The sequence below is a fragment of the Oncorhynchus gorbuscha genome, linkage group LG25 (assembly GCF_021184085.1).
Source record: "Oncorhynchus gorbuscha isolate QuinsamMale2020 ecotype Even-year linkage group LG25, OgorEven_v1.0, whole genome shotgun sequence".
Lineage (NCBI taxonomy): Eukaryota > Metazoa > Chordata > Actinopteri > Salmoniformes > Salmonidae > Oncorhynchus > Oncorhynchus gorbuscha.
In genome coordinates, this window is record NC_060197.1 from 22,980,361 (window position 1) to 23,003,304 (window position 22,944).

The 22,944-nt window shown below is 43.6% G+C and overlaps 2 protein-coding genes across 7 annotated transcripts in view; both read left to right on the forward strand.

Moving 5' to 3' along the window:
- The window catches only part of LOC124013781 (myotubularin-like), a 54,984-nt gene extending 51,434 nt beyond the window's left edge, over positions 1-3,550 (forward strand). Inside the window, exon 16 of one of the 2 annotated variants that reach the window (XM_046328291.1) lies at positions 469-3,550. In XM_046328291.1, coding sequence (XP_046184247.1) covers positions 469-651 — 183 coding nt within the window. In that variant the 3' untranslated portion in view covers positions 652-3,550. The remainder of the gene's footprint in view (positions 1-468) is intronic. The other variant, XM_046328293.1, reaches the window with a different exon arrangement.
- A 5,208-nt stretch (positions 3,551-8,758) lies between these two features.
- On the forward strand, positions 8,759-22,093 carry LOC124013941 (myotubularin-related protein 1-like). 5 transcript variants are annotated; one of them, XM_046328513.1, is made up of 18 exons: positions 8,759-9,170; positions 10,477-10,579; positions 10,776-10,802; positions 11,386-11,409; positions 13,596-13,671; positions 13,928-14,022; positions 14,156-14,263; positions 14,629-14,730; positions 14,895-14,978; positions 17,513-17,662; positions 17,961-18,149; positions 18,721-18,906; positions 19,037-19,195; positions 19,585-19,632; positions 19,744-19,836; positions 20,011-20,124; positions 20,322-20,498; positions 20,840-22,093. In XM_046328513.1, the coding sequence occupies exons 1-18, from the start codon at positions 9,046-9,048 to the stop codon at positions 21,011-21,013; spliced, it is 2,034 nt and encodes a 677-aa protein (XP_046184469.1). In that variant the 5' UTR covers positions 8,759-9,045; the 3' UTR covers positions 21,014-22,093. The 5 variants fall into 5 exon arrangements, with proteins under 5 accessions (XP_046184469.1, XP_046184470.1, XP_046184471.1 ...); XM_046328514.1 differs by lacking the exon at positions 11,386-11,409; XM_046328515.1 differs by lacking the exon at positions 10,776-10,802.
- The last annotated feature ends 851 nt before the right edge of the window (positions 22,094-22,944 follow it).

The window sequence follows — 22,944 nt, forward strand, 5'->3', positions numbered from 1 at the left end:
TCTGTCAATACCTCTGTTTATATGCTGATCTTTTTCATTGTTTGCATATCATTCAAATCTTTTTTTCTCTCTTCCCCCACACCTCCTCTCTCTACCCCCTCTCTCACTCTCCCCTCCTCATTCTGCTCCCTACCCCCTCTCTCACTCTCCCCTCCTCATTCTGCTCCCTACCCCCTCTCTCACTCTCCCCTCCTCATTCTGCTCCCTACCCCCTCTCTCACTCTCCCTCCTCATTCTGCTCCCTACCCCCTCTCTCACTCTCCCCTCCTCATTCTGCTCCCTACCCCTCTCTCACTCTCCCCTCCTCATTCTGCTCCCTACCCCCCTCTCTCTCTCTCTCTCCCTACTCGTTCTCCATCCATCCATCTCCCTCCTCTCATTTCTCTCTCTTTGCTTCCACCTGGTGGTGGTTGTAATCTATTTGATCCTATCATACTCTACTCTATCTGTCTCTACTCTATTCTACAGCAGCAGAGTCCAGTGGAACAGCGTTACATGGAGCTCCTGGCACTGAGAGATGAATACCTGAAGAAACTAGAGGAACTGCAGCTCACTGACTCCTCCCCTAACTCCTCCCACCTATCAAATAGCTCTGCCTCCAATGCGGCCTCGCCCACGCAGCACATCAATCACCTGCACACCCCTTTCTGAGTGGGGTACTCAAACACACACACGTGAGTGTGTGTTTGTTCGTCAGGGTTGAGGTTACTTCGATATTAATTGAGTCAATGAATCAAAGGAAATATAATTCCTAATTTAAGAGTTGAAAAGTGAAATTTATTCCAAAATAGGAACTTTACCGATTCTTGAATTAGAATTTCAATTCACTTCCTGAATCGACATGTAATTTGACCCTGACACAGACACAATAAGTTGTTTTTTTGTACATAGCGTTAGTAAAGTAATAATGGAGATGATAAATAACATGGAAATCATGACGTATGACCATAACAAAAACGTAACTATGGTGATTATGCAATATGTCACAGTACAGCCTTTTGACAACTTTTGTATAACGTTGTTTTTTTCCTGCAAAAACAGAGAAGCCTTAATACGAAATAAAATAAATACTCAGTGTGTTGTAGATAAACTATAAAGGACGTGTGAAGGGTTAAAACTCAATGGCTGCATTATGATTCTCTACACTTTACATAGTGTGCACTCATTTACTCCCCATCATGCTTATGCATTGCATCGGTAAAAGCAGGCTGGAGGGAGTTTCCATCGTATTACTCACACCAGTCCAATCTGGGGGGGTGGGTGAATGAGTGCACACTTCCAGAAGAGTAAAGAATGGGAACATAGCCCCTGCTCCTCTTGAACTCTGTATACTGTGTCAACTCCAAGACCTGAAAAGGGCATTGTTAAACTGTTATGACAAACAAAAAGGGAAAGTTTTGACTATTAGTGCATTTGGCTGACTTAAATCAGTGTGCACCTGTACAGATGTCCTCTATGAGCAATACCAGTCCAGTCAACCAGTTAAGTTTGGATAACAAACTAGAGAAACTTCAGTAATAAGTTGGGTAACTCCCATAAGTTGGGTAAGTACAAACCCTGCAGTTCCCCAGTCCCAACTCACTTAAATTCTCTGAATATCTGCGTCCTTCAGTTTATTGCATACATTCGTAACAGCCCTAAGTCCTTGCATTTATCAGGGGTTGTCTGTAGTCCACTCTATGAGATGTCCAGTGGGCCTAGTATCCCCATGTATTTTACTGTAGAAGGTCTTTGGAGAGACATGACACTGAGTTGTATTGGTTTTTATTCGAGGAGCTGTGAGTTTTATCTCCAACAATGTCCACCCGAGCCTGGTCCCAGATCTGTTAGTGCTATCTTGCGAACTCATGCATGTCAAGTATGACAATGACCATAGGAATTGGCAAGACAGCACAAACCGATCTGGCACCAGGCTAGGTCCACTCAGTCAGTCCAATAAAGTTCTGCATCAACAGGACTCATTTTGCCAACCTAAAACTTGAGAACCTTAGAACCTGTCACCTTAAAACCAGTCAAACTCCTCTTGGCATAAACTTAAACCTGAAATCCCTAATGGTGAAACTGCCACGTCCATTTGCGATTATAACAACAAAGAAGTTACTGCAAACAACTAATTCTGGTTATTTCCCTCCGACATCATTGCACATGAATAGAAGCATATGTAATGCTTTTTTTTTTTTTACCACGATCTGCAACGCTCCCCAGCTCTGCTTCGTCAACAAAACAAAAACGATAACAACGGCCGTGGGGCGGACAGAGGCGCTGTTTTGCCTACTACTCATTCCGTCTTTAAACATTTGTCTCAACATTTTATCTCAGTCCAGGGAGCAAAATGGTTTAGATCAAGTTTGCTTGATTTGAAAGGTTTTAGGACTTCCACAGAGTATTCTCCAAAAGACTATGGGCAGGAAAAAGTTATTTTGACAAGAGCAACAACCAGAGGTGAGGTAAGATCGGTGGAAAAGTCCAGAATAGCTTAAAAACTTTCAAGGGACAACAATAAGGTGTCCCAAGTATTCTCAGACAAGATACAGTTCTTTGTACAATAACTACCATAGAGTTTGAGATACAATTTGGGATAAGATTAGTAAAAAGAAGTCTAGAAATGTTTAGTAACTCTTTTTAAAGGGCAGGTCCAGTGTTCTCGGGACCGCTGGTCGGGTCCAGTTCTGTGCCTTTGACCACCTGAGGTTCAACCTCAGGTAGACGTTTTGTACCCAAACCAGAGATCTGTATATAATGAGATGCTCATGTCTCTGCCCCAGCAATGGGAGTTGTTGACCCAAAGGCAGAAAGGCAGGCGACAAGCTTAGGTCAAAAATTAGCCCATAAAAAAACATTGGGCAATTTTTGAAATATATTTTGGCAGGAGTGAAACCTCTCGCTTCACCTCTTCCTCTCTGCTCAAACTATACATTTTGTCTTTGTTATCGTTCCTCTGTGGCGGGGAGAAAGGGAAAGAAAGCACCCTATTTGGTTGTGGCAGGAAAAAGGAAGCACCTGATTTGTTGTGGCGTGGGAAAGTCCAATCCTGATTCGTCGTCAGGGGGGAGAAAGATGGGGAAAGGAAACTGTTGATGGGTTGCTGTGGGTTCGTTTTGGTGAAGACTCTTCGTGTGGGTTACGCTTGTTTTAAAACGGTCACCATACTGGATATGGCAACGCCATACAAGAGAATGAATAGATATGACTTCGAAGGCTTGTGCGGGGTCACCCATGTTTGAAAGGTGGTGGTGGGGAAAGAATGAGGGCACTAGCGGCTCCCTAATGCCTCACCAGAATGCAGCACTTTGGAAGTCTTTGGCCTCAATAAGCGGCGGAAAGTTAAAAAAACGACACTGCAAGGGAAAAATAACCACATCGCAGAAGACTTTGTTGTTTGATTGTGTTAGTTGGTTGATTATTTTTAGCGAAAAATGTAAAAGACAAAAATCTATTTTTATTTTTTACTTTGTACAAGTACAGTAACTGATGTACACTGAACAAAAATATAAATGCAACATGCAACAATTTCAAAGATTTTACTGAGTTACAGTTCATATAAGGAAATCAGTCAATTTAAATAAATTCATTAGGGCCTAATCTATGGATTTCACATGACTGGGAATACAGATCTGCATCTGTTGGTAACAGATACCTTAAAAACAAAGGTAGGAGCATGGAACAGAAAACCAGTCAGTATCTGGTGTGACCACCATTTGCCTCATGCAGCGCAACACATCTTCACATTGAGTTTATCAGGCTGTTGATTGTGGCCTATGGAATGTTGTCCCACTCCTCTTCAATGGCTGTGCTAAGTTATCGTACACGTTGATCCAGAGCATCCCAAACATGCTCAATGGGTGACATGGCTGTTGAATATGCAGGTCATGGAAGAACTGGGACATTTTCATCTTCCAGGTTTTGTGTGACAGATCCTTGCGACATGGGGCCGTGCAATATCATGCTGAAACGGGATAGCGCCGAATGAATGGCATGACAATGGGCCTCTGGATCTTGTCATGGTACCTTTGTGCTTTCAAATTGCCATTGTTAAAATGCAATTGTGTTTGTTGCCTGTAGTCTATGCCTGCCCTTACCATAACCCCACCGCCACCATGGGGCACTCTGTTCACAACGTTGACATCAGCAAACCGCTCACCCACATGACGCCGTATGCCATCTGCCCGGTGCAGTTGAAACTAGGATTCATCCGTGAAGAGCACACTTCTCCAGTGTACCAATGGCCATCGATGGTGATAATGTCCCCACTGAAGTCGGTTACAACGCCGAACTGCTGTCAGGTCGAGACCCTGGTGAGGACAACGAGCGCTCAGATGAGCTTCCCTGAGACTGCTTGTGCAGAAAATCTTCAATTGTGCAAACCCACAATTTCATCAACTGTCCAGGTGGCTGGGCTGAGACATTCCCGCAGGTGAAGAAGCCGGATGTGGAGGTCCTGGGCTGATGGGGTTACACATGGTCTGCGGTTATGAGGCAGATTGTGACGTACTGCCAAATTCTCTTGCAGTCGGCTTAGGGTAGAGAAATTAACATAAAATTCTCTGGCAACAGCTCTGGTGGACATTCCTGCAGCCAGCACATCTATTGCACACTCCCTCAACTTGAGACATCTGGGGCATTGTGTTGTGTGACAAAACTCCACATGTTAGAGTGGCCTTTTACCTGTCAGGTGGATGGATTATCTTGGCAAAGGAGAAATGCTCACTAACAGGGATGTAACACATTTGTGCACAACATTTAGAGAAATATGCTTATTTTGCATATGAAACATTTGTGGGATCTTTTATTTCAGCTCATGAAACATGGGACCAACACTTTGTATGTTTCTTTTATATTTGTGTTCAGTATAATTACCTCAAACAAAACCTATTTTACTGTAGAAAAGTTATATTGTTGTAAAATATAATTTTATTTCGTGTAAAATTTGACACGTTTTATAAAAAGGAAAGTAATAAGACATGTATTTTTTGTTGCTTTGAATGGTTGGTTAATAATTTGTGGATTTGTTGTTCCATAAATTTAGTTTCTTTAGTTTGTTTTATTTTACCTTACGGGCATTTTTGCTTTCTAACATAGAAGAGAGGACAGTAAATCATGTTTGAATCATGATTCGTGGGATATTTGATTCAATCGGGAACCTATTCAGTTCCTTTTGGTTCTTTACCTGTGATTGTGAAACCTGGTGCGTGATTCAATCAAACTCGAATTTCGGTGTTTAAGGAGTAGCTCTCTTTCCCCCTTGGTCAAATTAAATGCCAGGATGGTTATGGGAACTGTTAAAACCTACTACTACTACCAAGTAGACTCCTCTGACAAGTAGATTATTACATTTTCCACAATAAGTCTATGCATGGACAGTAGTTTGTAAACAAAGGCACTGCTGTAAACATTCCCATAGCAAGTTGGATTGAATGCCAGACCTTGAGGATTTGAGGACTCTGATAAAGTAGTGCACTATATAGGGACTAGGGCACAATTTGGGACGCAGACAAACTGTCACTCATGATTTTTGTTATTTTCTTCATTTATTATATCTTAACGTAGGTAATATGGGGGGGTTTAATAAAGGGGGGTTTCTTTGTCATAGTAATGCCTACTTACGACTCCCTAGCCTGGTTCCAAATCAGTTTGTGCTGTCTTGCAAAGTCCTTGTGAGTCATGACTCGTGACCATAGGAGTTAGCTTGAGTGTCTTTCAAGGGGGTGTTCTGTCCAGGGGGTGTACTTTTACAACCATCTGCCTCACCCTACTGAAATAGGAGATGGCCTCTTGCCCTATGGGACGTTCTGGCTCAGACGAGGTTTACTTTCTGTTCATGCCATGACAAGCAGAAACAGACTTGCACCCAGACTACATAGGAGTTTTGGCTAGACAACACGAATCGATGTGGGATCCGGGCTGTACTACTCCCTCTCATGTATGAGTGCTCCACTGTTGGTTGTTTTGACCGGCTCTTGTTGTGTAAATAATGCTGATTAAATTAATTTAAACATTTCTCACTTTTTAAAAAATGGATTGATTCTGTCATTCAATTTCTTGTGGTAATTTATCCTTTATTTATTCAGGAGATCATAAGGAAATGTGCAAAATATCTTATGTAATGTCTGCTGATGTGAAAATTGTGGCTCGGAGAAGATTGTGGATATTCAGACCTTCATAGTCCCATCATAGCATATCTCAGCCCTAAATATAACAGAAGCACCAGTTCACACCTCCTTAGGATATTGGAATTGGTCCAAAATGCTTTTAAATTAGATACTTTCTAGCTCCATAGAATCGAACCCTACTAAAAATGACATTCAGACTACTGAACGTTCTCTAGGTCTATTCCATTAGTGGGGTTGTTCCACGAAATGAGTCACTTTGGCATGTCCCTCTGTGCACCCTCTGTGACTTCTAGGAAGATTTTAACCCATGTTTCACTATTGTTGTTGAGCCCTAGTTATTTTGTTGTTTTGACAAAGTAATTTCTGGAGATTATGTATTTCAAATAAAATGTTATTTGTCACATGTGCTGTGAACTGCTTACTTACAAGCCCTTAACAAACAATGCAGTTTTAAGAAAAATAAGTGTTTAAGTATTTACTAAATAAACTGAAGTTAAAAATAAAATGTGCTGGGCTATTCGCACTACCTTCTGTTGTGCCTTGCAGTCGGAGGCCGACCAGTTGCCATACCAGGCGGTGATGCAACTAGTCAGGATGCTCTCGATGGTGCAGCTTTAGAACCTTTTGAGAATCTGAAGACCCATGCCAAATCTTTTTAGTTTCCTGAGGGGAATAGGCTTTGTTGTGCCCTCTTCACGACTGTCTTGGTGTGTTTGGACCGTTCTAGTTTGTTGGTGATGTAGACACCAAGGAACTTGAAGCTCTCAACCTACCCCACTACAGGCCCGTTGATGAAAATGGGGGCATGCTTGGCCCTCCTTTTCCTGTAGTCCACAATCAACTCCTTTGTCTTGATTATGTTGAGGGATAGGTTGTTATCCTGGCACCACACTGCCAGGTCTCTTACCTCCCTATAAACTGTCTCATCGTTGTCGGTGAGCAGGCCTACCACTGTTGTCGTCGGCAAACTTAATGATGGAGTTGGAGTCGTGCTTGGCCATGCAGTCATGGGTGAACAGGGAGTATAGGAGAGGACTGAGCACACACCCCTGAGGGGCCCCAGTGTTGAGGATCAGCGTGGCAGATGTGTTGTTACCTAGGGACTACGGTGGTCTGCTTGCCTCGAAGCGCGCATTGAAGTCATTTAGCTCGTCTGGTAGGCTCGTGTCACTGGGAAGCTCGTGGCTGTGCTTCTCTTTGTAGTCTGTAATAGTTTGCAGGCCCTGCCACATCCAACAAGAATCGGAGCCGGTGTAGTAGGATTCAATATTAGTCCTGTATTGACGCTTTGCCTGTTTGATGGTTCGTCGGAGGGCATAGCGGAATTTATTATAAGTCCCGCTCCTTGAAAGCTGCAGCTCTACCATTTAGTTCAGTGCAGATGTTGCCTGTAATCCATGGCTTCTGGTTGAGGTATGTACTGTGGGGATGACGTCATCGATGCACTTATTGGTGAAGCCAGTGACTGACGTGGTGTACTCCTCAATGCAATCGGAAAAATCCCGGAACATATTCCAGTCCTGTAGCTTAGCATCTGCGTCATCTGACCACTTCCGTATTGAGCAAGTCACTGGTACTTCCTGCTTTAGTTTTTGCTTTTAACCTCTACGGGATCGGGGACTCCCCCCATAAACTTCAAAAGTGTTTCCTCTCAAATGGTATCAAGAATATGCATATTCTTGCTTCAGGTCCTGAGCTACAGGCAGTTAGATTTGGGTATGTAATTTTAGGCAAAAATGTAAAAAAAGAGTCCGATCCTTTAGAGGTTTTAAGCAGGAATTAGGAGGATAGAGTTATGGTCAGATTTGCCAAATGGAGGGTGAGGGAGAGCTTTGTGCATGTCTCTGTGTTTGGAGTAAAGGTAGTCTAGAGTTTTTTTTGACTCTGGTTGTACATGTAACATGCTGGTAGAAATGAGGTAAAACTGATTTAAGTTTCCCTGCATTAAAGTCCCCGGCTACTAAGAGCGCCACCTCTGGATCATCATTTTCTTGTTTGCTTATGGCCTTATACAGCTTGCATTTAATTGCCCCTCCATGTTGCACACAATAAGCTTCCATTTCTCCTCTCACACTGGGATTTATGGATGAATTACGATGAAATCGTCAACCATTTTACTTTATTTGGCACTTAATATAAGCATTTTTTAGTTAATCTTTTGAGATGGGAAAATGTGTTGTTTATTAAGTTGAACATTGCTCTATATAACCGAATGATAAATTATGTGAAATAAATGTACATTACCAAAATACCGAAATTGGGCTGATTTCGTGGGACGACCCAGTGACCTTTGAAGTGATCAATGTGTTTAATATGGGGATACATCAGGCTATATGTTGTAGTAACCTCTTATGATCTAGGCTATGAATTTTCCAGGTTTACTATAAAATCCCTACACCCTTTTACATTTTCCTGTCTATGCATGTGTTGCTGATGAGGCTGGTTTATGCTATTTGCCCTCAGCCAGTCGTTAGTTACAATAGGCAACATGTAGTAAGCCTCTGGTGACCTATTTTTGCAAGAACACTAACAATGTAATAACCATTTATTGGATGCAGGCCTCAAATTTATCCTCAATCTATGTGTTGCTGAAGCTGGTTAGTAAGGATGTGAGCATTTTGGGTGATCTTAATGGTTCGCCTGGGCAAGGTGTGTGCTGTCCTGCTCCGGGGTTGAGCTCACTGACTGCTTCCTCAAATCTGCAAAATAAACACACCGGCTCTATTTCATTAACAGAACGAGACTCGGAAGCTAGCGAACATCCGTATTCTCTCTCGTGCTGTGAGCTAGCTAGCGGAAGAGTCAGTCTCATCCGTATAAAACAACGTCAATTCTTAAACACGTTGCCGCCACACAGATTTGGTCGACATTCAGAAAGGAAGCATATTTGATCCGTCATCTAGCGGGAAGGAAACTGGGTTGAGCAGAGACTAAAATGGAAAAGCACTCGGTTGGAGGAGGAGATAGCCCTGCGCTGCCGGGAGTACCGAATCGAAACAACCAGCCACGAACGCTGGCCAACTCTGGATCGACACAGGCTAGCGTGGAGACATTGGACAGGTGAATGTATAGCTTTTCCGGTCTCGCTACAAAATTGTTACTAGCTACACTGTTATGGTGGATTTTGCACTGGGCAGTAGAAATATAAAAGCGAATTTCCCTTTCGTAGGCTGCAGTTGTTAGACATTGCTTGTCATATGTTGTTACAAAACGTTTAGAATGTTACTACAGCGTTACGTGTGTGTGTGTGTGTGTGTGTGTATTGGCTCTTGGGCGGTGTCGTGTATAGGCCTATCGTTGTAGAAATGTGACTGGCTCTTTCCTAGGCAATAGCCTGCCTGCATGCATCATTTAGGTACTTTTTTGACATTTGTTGTTAGTGTTGTATTCAACGTGTTTAACGTTAATCCTCAAAGCGTTTCATTGTGCTGTAACATGCAGTAAATGCATTGTAAGCTACCGTGTCTCTTGTGTATTTCGGCATTCGGCAACGAGAGCGCCAGATGGGCGTAGGGGATTTGTGCTAGTAATGGGTCGGGAACTGAATCGCATCGGTTTAAGAGCCGTTCATTTGGCTCCCTGATTTTTCACACTGCCTTTTGAGCTCAAAATATTTTCTACAGATAAATTCGAAAATAATGAGGATGAATCCTCACTGCACAAACAATAAATAGTGGGGAGAACAAGTAAATCTGGTCCACGCTCTTTTTTTGCAGTGCGAAAAACGTAATATTCCATATTTGGTCAGTTAAAAATGTATTTGAATGCGCATTTCACGAGCTGACATAATGCCACTTTTGGGCTTCACATTGGAGATGATTCTTTTATTGTTCTATGTCGTTTTTTAAAGCATTTTGAATAAAGAGCCGTTTGGGAGCCAAATGAGCCGGCTCGCCGAAAAGACTCGGAATGCCCATCACTAATCTGTGCCAAGTGAACACGCCCCTGTTATAAAGTAGTGGCTTTGCCCAGCAGGAATCAGCCTAACCGCGACCTATTTTTGCCCAGATGTTGCAAACAGGCTTTTTAAAAATGTGATGCAGCCTACTACTGTGTGTGACTGACTGCCTACCTCTGGTATCTCTTAAACATTGCTCTCTCTCTCTCCCTCCCTTGAAACCACTATTGAGCCCTCTGTCCCCCTCTGTCTGTCTCTTTGTTTTTGTGTCCCCTTGTCCCTCTCTCCTTTGAACTCTCTCTGACTATTCCCCTCTCTCTCATGTCTCTCTCTCCCTCTCTTTCTGTATATCCCCCATATTCCTCCATCTATCTGTGTGTGTGTGTCTCTCTCTGTCTCTCTCTTTGTGTATGTCCCCTATATACCTTCATCTGTCTGTTTCTCTCTCTCCCTTCATCCCTCGCCCAGTCCTACAGGTTCTCATGTGGAGTGGTGTAAGCAGCTGATAGCAGCCACCATCTCCAGCCAGATATCATCCATAACCCCAGACACTGCATCCAGAGACTTCAAGGTGGGGGAAACACGCGTGGTTGGTCACACGCACAAGCACTGACGCGCTCACACACGGTCGCATGCATTAGCATGGATACGCGCACGCACACACACACTTGCTGTTTGTAATAGCAGGCTTATAACAACACACACGAATGCGCACACAATAACAGGTTTAGACATCCACGTCATAACCTGTGTTTTCTGACTGACAGGTTGGGAGAAGGACAGATCTCCCACGGGTAAGGTTAACCGTAGCAGCAGCAGCAGTGTGTGTGTGTGTGTGTGTGTGTGTGTGTGTGTGTGTGTGTGTGTGTGTGTGTGTGTGTGTGTGTGTGTGTGTGTGTGTGTGTGTGTGTGTGTGTGTGTGTGTGTGTGTGTGTGTGTGTGTGTGTGTGTGTGTGTGCGTGCGTGCGTGCGTGCGTGCTTACGCGCTCTATGTACCCTGGGTCGAGTGATTTGGGTAGTCTTCCTTATGCTGATTTGGGTAGTCTTCCTTATGCTTTTCTACAGCAACTGACGTAGTCATGCAATGTCATTGTCTTTGCAAAGGCCACAGTCAACCTTTAGTCTGTCTCTCTTTGCACCATTCCGAAAGTATTATTTTAGTTATTTTAGTTTCTGAATTGAGGTTATAGCTTTTGTGTTCAGCGGGTCAATGCTTCTCTCGCCGTCTGCTGCAGCTTAGCCTTCCGGCGATACACCACTGTTCAGGGGCTCTTCTAGGTCTATCCTTTAGCTCTGTGTGTTTTGTGTATGTGAGTGTTAACCCGGAGAGTGTGTGTGTGTAGTAACTCGGTGTGTGCGGTTGTCTGTAACCAACAGGTGTCCAAGAGGCCTGTTCTCAGGGTAAGATTTGAAGACCGGTGGCGTCCACCCAACAGCCTTTTTAACATTCCTAGGTTACCTTAGTACTTGTCAACCTGTCAAGGAGTGTGTAAACTACAGCGCAGTGTGTTTCTTTGATGTTCTACAGCTATTTTTATGGTTGTCGGGCTCGTTCTTTGTGTAGTAGTTTGTAGGAGCTGTCATGCTGTTTGTACCTGTAGATATTACTTTCAAGGATAAAGAGACTGCGGGTCTCACAGCCTTCAAGGTCAAGGCCAGCGTTTCCCAAACCAGAGGTCGCAACCCCGTGTGGGCTCGCCTGATTCGAAATTTGGGTCGCGAGAGAAAGTCTGAAATATTTTTTCCGTTGCGCTTCATTCATAGAACCCTGGTTTCGTCAGTAGCCTCCGGTAGCCACTAGATATGGTTGTAATAAACAGAGCAGTTTCTGTTTACTTCCTACAAATGTGGCTCTATCGTTTCTAAATCAAACTGGGGGGAAAATAATAGAATCAATAACCAGGTTTCCATCCAACCTTTTTATTAGAGTAAGGTAAATTCCGGATAAAAAATGTCATGACAGGCCTGATGGAAACAGCAAATTTGTCGCTTAACTTTCCAAATGTCAACAAAATCTTTTTGTGTCGGTAAAATGTATTATGTGTGGAATCACCTTCATGCGCAAATATTGATATAATAACCATCATATCGAAGTGAACTTGGAGTCACATGATAATGTGTTGTGGTCCTCCCACTACGACTCGTGAAAGCGTGCAGTTTATTAAGGCTGCAGATGAAATAAGTTACTTCCCAGGGTGGCGAACGTGCACAGTGATGAGCTTGATTCCAATAACTATAGAGGGTTTTATTCTGGTGACATGATGATAGATGCTTGACTGCCGTTTGACAAATAAAAAGAATCTCGCTCTTTTGTCCATAATAATCTTATCGTGAAGTAGGCTAAACCCACACTGTGGCAATACCAGAGTGGACACACTCGCTATATAACGCAACAATTTGTGTGGCAAAACCATCAGTGGAATTTAGTGGGCTCCCAAGTGGCGCAGCAGTCTAAGGCACTGCATCTCAATGCTAGAGGAGTCACTACAGACCTTGGTTTGATTCCAGGCTGTATCACAACCGGCCGCGATTGGGAGTCCCATAGGGCGGTGCACAATTAGCCCAGCGTCCTCCGGGGTAGGGTTTGGCCGGTGTAGGCCATCATTGTGAATAAGAATTTGTTCTTAACTGATTTGCCTAGTTAAACAAGTCAATTTGATGTACGCACCTCTCTGGTGGGAAAATGTACATATTTTTTTATGCAGATTTTAGAATGTTCTCATTAAAATCTATTGCCAATTGGATGGAAACCAGGCTAATGATGATGATCTTTTATACACAGAAGATCCTACAAACACATTAACTGATGATCTTCTCAACTTCTCTATACCATTTCTGATGCATTTGTCATTTCCAACCATACTTCCTACATATTGGTACAAAAGTACTGTCAGACTGATTTGCAATATACTAAACATTAGCCGTTGATTAAATCACTCTTTTGTTTTTCCATAGCAAGGTTGTGGCTTTGCTCCCTTCTTCACTTCCTCTTAGAACTCTACTGACTAAATATTCTAATTTCTCTGCAGTGCTTCATGTCCGTGACCTCAAAGACCCTTTTATCTACCTCTCTGCCACTTCTGCATTCTCTTTCTCTCACGTTCTCTCTCTCATTTTCTCTTTCCTCATTTTCTCTCTTGTTCTCTCACGATAACTTGCAACTGTAAGAGAATTCACTCTTCCCTTCGCTCTCTCTTTCTCTGCTTCCACGCTTGCCTTGCCTCCCATCTTGGTCCAGGACTTTATGGAAAGGGGACATTGTTACCAAGGCGATAGTGACTCTGCGCTTCCCCCCCACGCTTTGGCAAGTTTCGCTCTCTGTCCATCACTCCCTCCATCCCTCTCTCCTGCCCCTTCGGCCTCCCCTGTTCCTTATCTACTGCTGCCCCTTTCCCTATTCCTCTGCCCACCCCCCGCTCTCTCCATTCCTCCTCTTCCACCTACAGCCTTCGTTTCATTCTCTTTCTGCCCCCCCCTCTTTGGCTGTGTAGCTGTAGCTTGGACAGTGAGAAATGGTTTTGCTTAGAACCCGATGTTCTGTTGAGAGTTCTAGATCTCTGAGATGGCTCTATGGTTCTATGTTCTAGGCTCTCAGAGACGGAACCAAGCAGGTCCAGATGGACGAGGTTCCACTGGTTCCGGGAGAGACCATCAAGGCTGTGGGTGGGCATCCATTCTGTGTCTGTCTTCTGTCGCTCTCTCGCTCACGTTCTCTCGCTCTCTCTCGAATCCAGCCACTACTTTTCTGTGTGCCTCTCCCTCTCTCTCTCCTTCTAGATCTCTTTTTCTCCATTTGGACTTATTTTCCCATTTTCTATACCTTTCTGTTTTCTCTCTCTTGTCTTCAGCCTATTATGAGAGGAGCTCTAGTTGTTAACATGTTTCTGTTTGTTTGTTTTGTTGTTGTTTGTCCCCTCAGCCAAGGATGTGATGTACATCTGTCCCTTCACTGGCTTGGTGACAGGAACCCTCACCAGCACTGACTATAAACTATACTTTATCAGCTTGGAGAGGGTAAGAGCACCCACATACACACTCAGGTTTGACCCTCGTTCACCCAATTCTTTATTTAAAACTTTTATATGTGAACTTCCCCATCCTGTTCCCGTCTCATTCCCGTCCCATTCTCATCCCACTATTTTCCCAGGATACTCCCTTCATCCTGGATGTGAACCTGGGAGCGATCAGTCGTCTCGAGACCATCAGTGTCCAGAGTCATGGAGAGAACACACAGGGCATGGAGATAGTCTGTAAGGTGAGAAAGCACACCCTACTACTGTTATAAAAGCCTGTTTATTAAGCCTGCACAAGGCTGTTATAAGCAGTCATAACAACCGCCATCAGTGGCCAGAGTCATGGAGGGAACACATAGGACATGGAGATATTCTGTAAGGTAAGAGAGAATTACAACCCAGGAGTTACACACACACACACACATAGTATTCTCTGTTAAAATGCATGTGCTTGCCCACAGGTTTACGAATTGTGTACGAGAGTTGAAGGAAGGATTGTTGGAAGATCTGGTTTCATTTGTATTCATAGATTTTACTTATAAAAACTCTTCTCTCTCTCTCTCTCTCTCTCTCTCCCCCTTTCTCTCTTTCTCTCTACCTCCATCAGGACATGCGTAGTCCCCGGTTTGCCTATAAGAAGGAGGACGCCAGCCAACCAGAGATAGTGGAGGTTCTAACAAAACACACCTTCCCCCTATCAAATGGCCTGGTAAGACCTGTCAATCAACCAATACAGGGCGGGAGTTAAGGATCCTTGCATTGTGATAGGTGCCTGGCATGTAACGCAATATGGGTTGTGATCTTAGTTAAAATCCTTGCTTGTTCATTTGTTGAGACCTGTCACTTACTCTCCCTGTTTTTATCCCTTTGCAGCCCTTGTTTGCCTTCCTGTATAAGGAGAAGTTTCTTGTGGACGGATGGAAGGTGTACGATCCCATATCTGAGTACAAGAGACAGGTAACCATGGTTGATATTAGCTAAGAGAAGAGATGAGAAATAGTATTCCTGATTTTCCAACATTAGAAAATCTGAACATTTCTGTGTAATTGGAGAAATCACTTGAGATTTATTTTCTTTGAGTCTCGAAGTCCTTTTGAAATGTTTCATGTAAGACTAACGTATATGTAATGGATAAATGCAGACATTTCGGTACATTACTTTGGAAGTAATGGACAACTAAGCACACGTTTACCGGAATAAATAACATGTTTTAAATTCTATTTTCATTTTGACATGTGAATACACACCTTCAAAAATGTTCCACTAAATCTGGTGGTTGTTAGTTCCAGTCGCGATTTTAGCATGTAAATCTTGGCGGGTCAAAAAAACGTGGGATTACATACCAGCAAAGCCACAACACATCACTAAACAATACATTAATTGAACTAGAACGGTGATAAACGGTGCCCGCAAACTGTTAGGGCCTACATAAAGCTGTCCCAACAGCAGTCCCCACACCTTACCACTGCTACTCCTGGCTATCAGCGGAGCCTTGTTTGGCAGTGAAACAGTTAATTCAGCCTCATTTACTTCCTTTAAAAAAAACATAGCCGATGTGGTTTCTGCTGACAATTGAGATGTACAAACTATGGCATAAGGGGACGGCAAGCGGATAAGAGGCAATCCATAATTTCGATTAAGACATTAATGAGCGAGCTGGAATGGACGTAGTCAATATAACTATTTGTTCAGCACTTTTGAAATGTACAGCAACATAATTCAGAACATGGACCGTTCCTAGTGTTCTTCCTGTACACCAATTCAGAACCGTAAGATAAATAAAGGGGGCATATAAGCAGACAACGAAAGCTCTTACAATATTCAATGATTACATTTCTCTAAAACAGGTTATAGGCTATGTGAACCACAAGTCAGAACAGTAGGCGAAATGAAGAGGTGAAAATATACCAAATTATTAGGGTGATAAACATGGGCTACTAACAGCTTACTACACAACATACACTTAGTATTACTTTCTTAGCTATAGTATGCATATCAAATCATTTATGCAATAGCATACAAGACATTTTTGGAAACACTTTCTTGTGCTGTGTTCACTTGAACAGGAAGGTTTCGCGGCGGCCCTTCGTTGGCAAATTCTGTCATCAAACTTTTTTACAATTCCGAGTTGGATGAAAGTTCAAAATGTATTTTCCCAGTCGTAGCTTGTTCCCAGTTGTCTTGAACTCTCTGAAGTCAGATTTTGCAGTTCCGAGTTAAGTTGTTTTGAGCGCGGCACAAATCATGCTTCGTTGACAGCATGGCCAATGTTGAATGTTTATAATTTTAAACTAGGAAAATAGACCCTTAATCTTAGACTTTGGACCACACAGCTACTCCACTGAATAGCAGGCTAATGATTTTGCAATGCTTGCATTTAGTTTGCATTTACATTTAAGTCATTTAGCAGACGCTCTTACAAATTGGTGCATTCACCTTATGACATCCAGTGGAACAGTCACTTTACAATAGTGCATCTAAATCTTAAAGGGGGGGGGTGAGAAGGATTACTGATTCCTTCCAAACCACTCATTGTTGAATTTGCGATTTCCAACTTGTTGTGTAATGTTTATGGCCGATGAGCACCGATATGTTTTACCTATAATTTCTCTTCAAATGACAAGGATTTAAAATGATTTGCCAGTAGAGTGTTGATTCATGAGGATAACTGCTGGCCAGGATTTTGAAAGTATGATGTTGACATGATCAGTCTAATCCAAGCTACTGTAGATATGTGATTTGATGTCATTTTATCTGTGGGCAATAACTTTGAGCCTTCATGGATGGGCACTTCAAATGTAACTCTATGACGGCACCCAAGGGGCTAGAATGTTTTTGCTCTACTCTTAGACTTGGGCGGTGACGCTGTCCCCTTGTGTGACAGAACACTGAGCCAATCACACCACAACGCTCAGTGTCTTCTTGTCAGGACTTTGTTCATTACGAGGATATCATTCACATTGCATATCAAAAACTAGGCTAGAAGCTTGCTAAATAGTTTGTTGCTAGGAAACATGCCAATGTGACAACTGAATTCAACAATGTCAGTTGCTGGAAACCGCTGGTCAAACTACAAATATGTGGGAGGATTTGACAGCATAGCGCCACTTGCGTCATGACTGCAACATTGAAGGACCGAGGAAATTCATGTTCATCCCATTACTCGCCACGTTAGGTCATCAGATGTCTGCAAAAACAAACAAATGAATGCTAGCTAGCTGCATTTTTCCCTCGTTCGGCCTGCATTTACAATGTATCCAATATCCGTTTGTGTGGATGTTGGTTTCGCGTTCTGTAACTTTGTAGCAAGGATGGTCTTGTGTATGCAGTGTATCTGTCCCAGAGACATCTAACTGTCCCGTATATATGTTTTTAATGCCCCTTCTTGCCAATCAGAAAACAGTCTTAAACAATGCTGTAGTCAAAGAACTGATGAATGAACTGTTGCTCACCACATTTAGAGTCTTGTTTTCCTGCTCTCCCCACACCAGGGTCTTCCCAACGAGAGTTGGGCCATCAGTAAGATGAACAGTAGTTATGAGGTGTGTGACACCTACCCTGCCCTGCTGGTCATCCCCACTAGCATCAAGGACGACGACCTCAAACGAGTTGTGGCCTTCAGGGCCAGGCACCGCATACCGGTACGTCTGGGGATGTGTGGGGGGGTGGTATGTGTAAAACAATATATATATTTAAAAAATTAAGATATGTGTTTTACCTGTTGGTGCTAGCTGTGTGTATACTGTGTACATGTTTAAATGTGCTGTTATTTTGAAAGTTACCTGGAAAGTTTCCTCAAAAGGTATCTTCAAAATTATGCCGAAACTTACCCTGTACCCCGCTAGGTGTTTACCATAAATCCACCCAGAGAGCCAGGCCGCTATAACTCCTTCCTTCCTCGCTCTCTCGCTTGTTCTCTCTCTCCTTCCTCTTCTTTAGGTATTGTCATGGATCCACCCGGAGAGCCAGGCCACTATAGTGCGTAGCAGTCAGCCTTTAGTTGGACCCTCTGACCGGCGCTGTAAGGAGGACGAAAGATACCTCCAGACCATCATGGATGCTAACGCACAGTCTCACAAACTCACCATATTTGACGCCCGACAGAGCAGCGTGGCAGACAACAACAAGGTGATCTATTGCAATTTAAGACCAATGTCGTCAACTGGAGACCGTGATGTAATAAGCATTGGTGTTCAAGCTAAGTTTTGACTTGAATCTCAGCTATGTTCTATATCACGACGTGTTTTATGGGGACCGTAAAGGGACCGTATGGTAAATGTCTGGTATGTACGGTGTTTTGAGCAATTTTGGTGAATGTCCTGTAACTGTGTCTGCCTGTTTTATGAGGTCACTCTTATGTCACACCACCAGCTCTCCAAGGGCTATTGACTACTTCGTGTCTGTTTCCATCTCTTCTCTCTCCTACCCTCTCCCTTTTTTCATTTTCTCTTTTCTCTTCTCGCTTTTCTTTACTCCCTTAACGTTTTCTCTTCTCGCTTTTCTTTACTCCCTTAACGTTTTCTCTTCTCGCTTTTCTTTACTCCCTTAACGTTTTCTCTTCTCGCTTTTCTTTACTCCCTTAACGTTTTCTCTTCTCGCTTTTCTTTACTCCCTTAACGTTTTCTCTTCTGTTTCTCTTTTGCCACTCCTCCTTTTTTCCGCTCTGCTAAATGTCCTTTCCACCCCTCTCTCCCCCCAGGCTAAGGATGGTGGTTATGAGAGTGAGAGTTTCTATCCCAACGTGGAACTCAACTTCCTGGAGATCCCCAACATCCACGTGATGAGGGAGTCACTGAGGAAACTGAAAGAAGTGGTCTACCCTAGTACAGACGAGGCCCACTGGCACTCTGCAGTCGACCAGACACACTGGCTAGAGTACATGCGGGTGAGGACGCTCTCGCTCTCTCTTGCTCTCTCTCGTTCACACGCACATACACACACACTGGCTCAAGGGAGAGAGATGGATACGCAGCACAACACATTTTCACAAGTCCTTACATATCCCCCCCACCCAGGTCCTCCTTGCGGGTGCAGTGCGTATAGCTGACAAGCTGGAGTCTGGTAAAACCTCTGTGGTGGTCCACTGTAGTGATGGGTGGGACCGGACAGCCCAGCTCACCTCTCTGGCCATGCTGATGCTTGACAGCCACTACCGCACCCTCAGGGGCTTCCAGGTGAGTAAGAAGGATGGGAGAGAAGGGGAGAGGGAGGGTGGGAGCAAGAGAAAGGGTGATGAAGAGGGGGCAGCCACTACAGCACCCTCAGGGGCTTCCAGGTGAGTAAAAGGGATGGGGAAAGGGGGAGGAAGAGAATGTTTAAGGGCTGGACAGGGGACGGCCACTACCGCAACCTGAGGGTCTTTCGGGTGAGTAAAAGGGATGGGGAAAGGGGGAGGAAGAGAATGTTTAAGGGCTGGACAGGGGACGGCCACTACCACACCCTCAGGGGCTTCCAGGTAGGAAGGAAGGGAAGAGGAGGAGAGCAGACTGGTGAGTGAGGAAGGGAAACCTTTGTCTCTCGTCATTTGTGTTATAAGTAAAGTATAAGAGGTGTGTCTTCTCAGGTACTGCTGGAGAAGGAGTGGATCAGCTTCGGACACAAGTTCGCCGCGGTGAGAGGAGTGTGTGTGATGTCTGCATTGTTTCTTGTGTGTTTTCTTAAAGATGTGTGAGAGGATATTTGTGTGTGTGTGTTTAATAACCTGTGTGGGTGTGTTTCTCAGCGTGTGGGCCATGGGGATGAGAACCATGCCAACTCGGAGAGATCACCTCTCTTCATCCAATTTATAGACTGTGTCTGGCAGATGACCCGACAGGTGAGTGTTACACACACACACACAGATGCACGTACAGACCGACACAAACACACACAGTACGTACATGTAGACACATCTGGTGAGATTTCCCTGCTACACACACACATACACACACACACAGGTAATTGTGTAGTTATACTCAATCTGTCTTTCTGTCTCTCTATTTGTTCAAAGTTCCCTGCAGCATTTGAGTTCAATGAGTTGTTCCTAATCACCATTCTGGACCACCTCTACAGCTGCCTCTTTGGTACGTTCCTCTACAACAGCGAACAGGAGAGAGTCGTCAATGTAAGTATCATTTCTTCACCTGCGAGGGGTGGGAGGCTGAGTATTACAGTCCTCAGCTGGTCTCTTACAGTAAAACTGTCTATGGAGGCGGGAGTGGGAGGCTGAGTATTACAGTCCTCAGCTGGTCTCTTACAGTAAAACTGTCTATGGAATGTTAATTGATTCCTCACTATCTGTCTCTTCTTCTTCCTCCACAGGAAGTCCAGACCAAGACAGTCTCTTTATGGTCCTACATCAACAGTCAACCAGAGGACTTCACCAACCCGTTCTATGTGGACTATGAGCATCACGTCCTGTACCCTCTGGCTAGTGTTCGACACCTGGAGCTGTGGACCGGGTATTACGTGCGATGGAACCCCCGTATGAGGCCGCAGGTAGGGGTGGTAGTGCGCTTGTGGAGGGAGGGAGGGAGGGAGGGAGGGAGGGAGGGAGGGAGGGAGGGAGGGAGGGAGGGAGGGAGGGAGGGAGGGAGGGAGGGAGGGAAAGTGTGTGGGGGGGGGTCTGAAATCTGCCTTGCCTACTACTTTACATAAACTGCTTACTGTGTACTAATTGTACTATATTCTATTTAGAAAAACTAGATTAGAAAAATATATATATTTTAGAATAAGGCTGTAACGTAACAAAATGTGGAAAAAGCGAAGGGGTCTGAATACTTTCCAAACGCGTTGTATGTTTGTATATATCGTACTAACCATGTCTCTCTCCCCATCAGATGCCAGTGCACCAGAACCTGAAGGAGTTGTTGTTCCTGAAAGCTGAGTTACAGAGGAAGGTTGAAGAGTTACAGAGAGAAGCATCTTCATCACACGGCTCTCTTTCCTCTTCATCAGAACACACATCATCACCCTCACACAGCGGGGGAACGCCCCTACACACCACCGTCTGAATACACACACACATACCCCTACCAACACATTTCTCTTTGTATTCCTCTATTTTTCCAAGTGTTTTTATCATAGAGACAATAAGTACACACTTGTAACAAAGTTTTGTTCTTGGTTGTATTCAAATAAGAGAAAAGATATAGGGTAATGTAATTGTTGAAAGAAATATTACAGTATTGAGAGAAATGCACCATAATATTTTGTTGAACGTTGAAAGTGTAAATATAAATAGATGTAACTAATATATTTATACCTACCAAAAGTATACTCTTTAAGAATGACAACAATTTCTAATTTAATTGAATTCATGTTTCTAAACTATCAATAGCACTTCTCAACTGCCACATTCCAGTAAGCATGTATTATCAACTCAATGGCAGCCTATTCCCTATAGGTCCCGGTCAAAAGTAGTGCACTATGTCGGGAATAGGGTGCCATTTGGAGTGTAGACTGAATAAAGATCTCTATCTCTCTGTACTAACTTAACCTGATCCAGCTGTGCCATAACTATTCCTCTGTAATATAATGTGCCCCCCCCCTCTTCCTGTCCGTCCATTTAATGTGCCCTGACTGGAGGTTTACCTTTTTGCGTATGTTGTGTTCCTATCAACACGTTCCATTGAAAGTCTCTGTGCACATGTTTTTTTTACGTCATTTTTTTTCCTATTCAATGTGTGTTTCATTTCTATGCAATGGTGATATCCATATGATCTGTATTATATCTTGTATTCTTATCTTTGCTATTCCTTTGTGACTTTTGTTGTGCTGACTTTTCTTTCATTGTGGTGACGCCAAATCCTTATTTTAGGTTACCATTTGCACCGAGATGCTCTCCTTGCCCTCTGCCGACGTTAATCAATGGTAATGTGGTCTGAGCTCATATCCCCGTTGTGGCTTTGAAGACACACTGCAGCAATACTGACATCCTGTGATACCCATATCCTTATCCTTGAGGATTAGATCAATATCATTTAAGTCTAACTAACCTTAATGTCTTCGATATTGTGTATGGTTCCTACTGTATTATGGTGGTTGTAGCTGTTTCCTGCGTCATGTGATGGTGATAAACACTGTTTCCTGTGTCAAGTTTATGTTCTCATTACTGTGCTGCAACTTCATTGAACTTTTCTGTGGTAAATGTGATTATTTTCCAATTATTGTAACCTATTGTTTTTCTCTTAGTTATTTTTTTTGGGGTTGACATGGTCAAATAACTCAAGAATAGATTGGTAACAAGTTTTCTAATTTGGCACACAAAACCTAGAGGCCATGAGTAACTTGATAAATAAAACATGTCATCAACTGGCCTATAGGTGGCGCTGTTATAAGCAGTCTCACTTACCCCCTCATATCCATCGCCCCGTTTGACCTAGACTTGAAACATTGTACATAGGTGAACAAATTTGTTTCAAGGACCCATCAGGTCAGGTTTGATTTTCCTCCATCTTGAAAATGTACAAAAAACACCAAATTCGGTATGTAGGCCTATCTTTTAACTTCGCGTGAGAAACTCATTCCACGGAGGGCTGGGTGTCGGCAGGTTTTCGCTCCACCCTTGTACTTGATTGATGAATTAAGATCAAACTCATTCCACGGAGGGCTGAGTGTCGACAGGTTTTCCCTCCACCCTTGTACTTGATTGATGAATTAAGGTCACTAATTAAGGGGCGGCAGGTAGAGCGTGGGGCCAGTAATTGAAAGGTTGCTGGATCGAATCCCGAGCTCACAAGGTAAAAATCTGTCGTTCTTCTGGTGAGCAAGGCAGTTAACCCAGACGCCGAAGACGTGGATGTCTAGGCAGCCCCACCGCACCTCTGATTCAGATGGGTTGGGTTAAATGCGGAAGACACATTTCAGTTGAATACATCCCTCTTTCCCTTTATTAAGGAACCTGGTGGTCTTAATTGAAAGGAAAAACCTGCAGACACTCGGC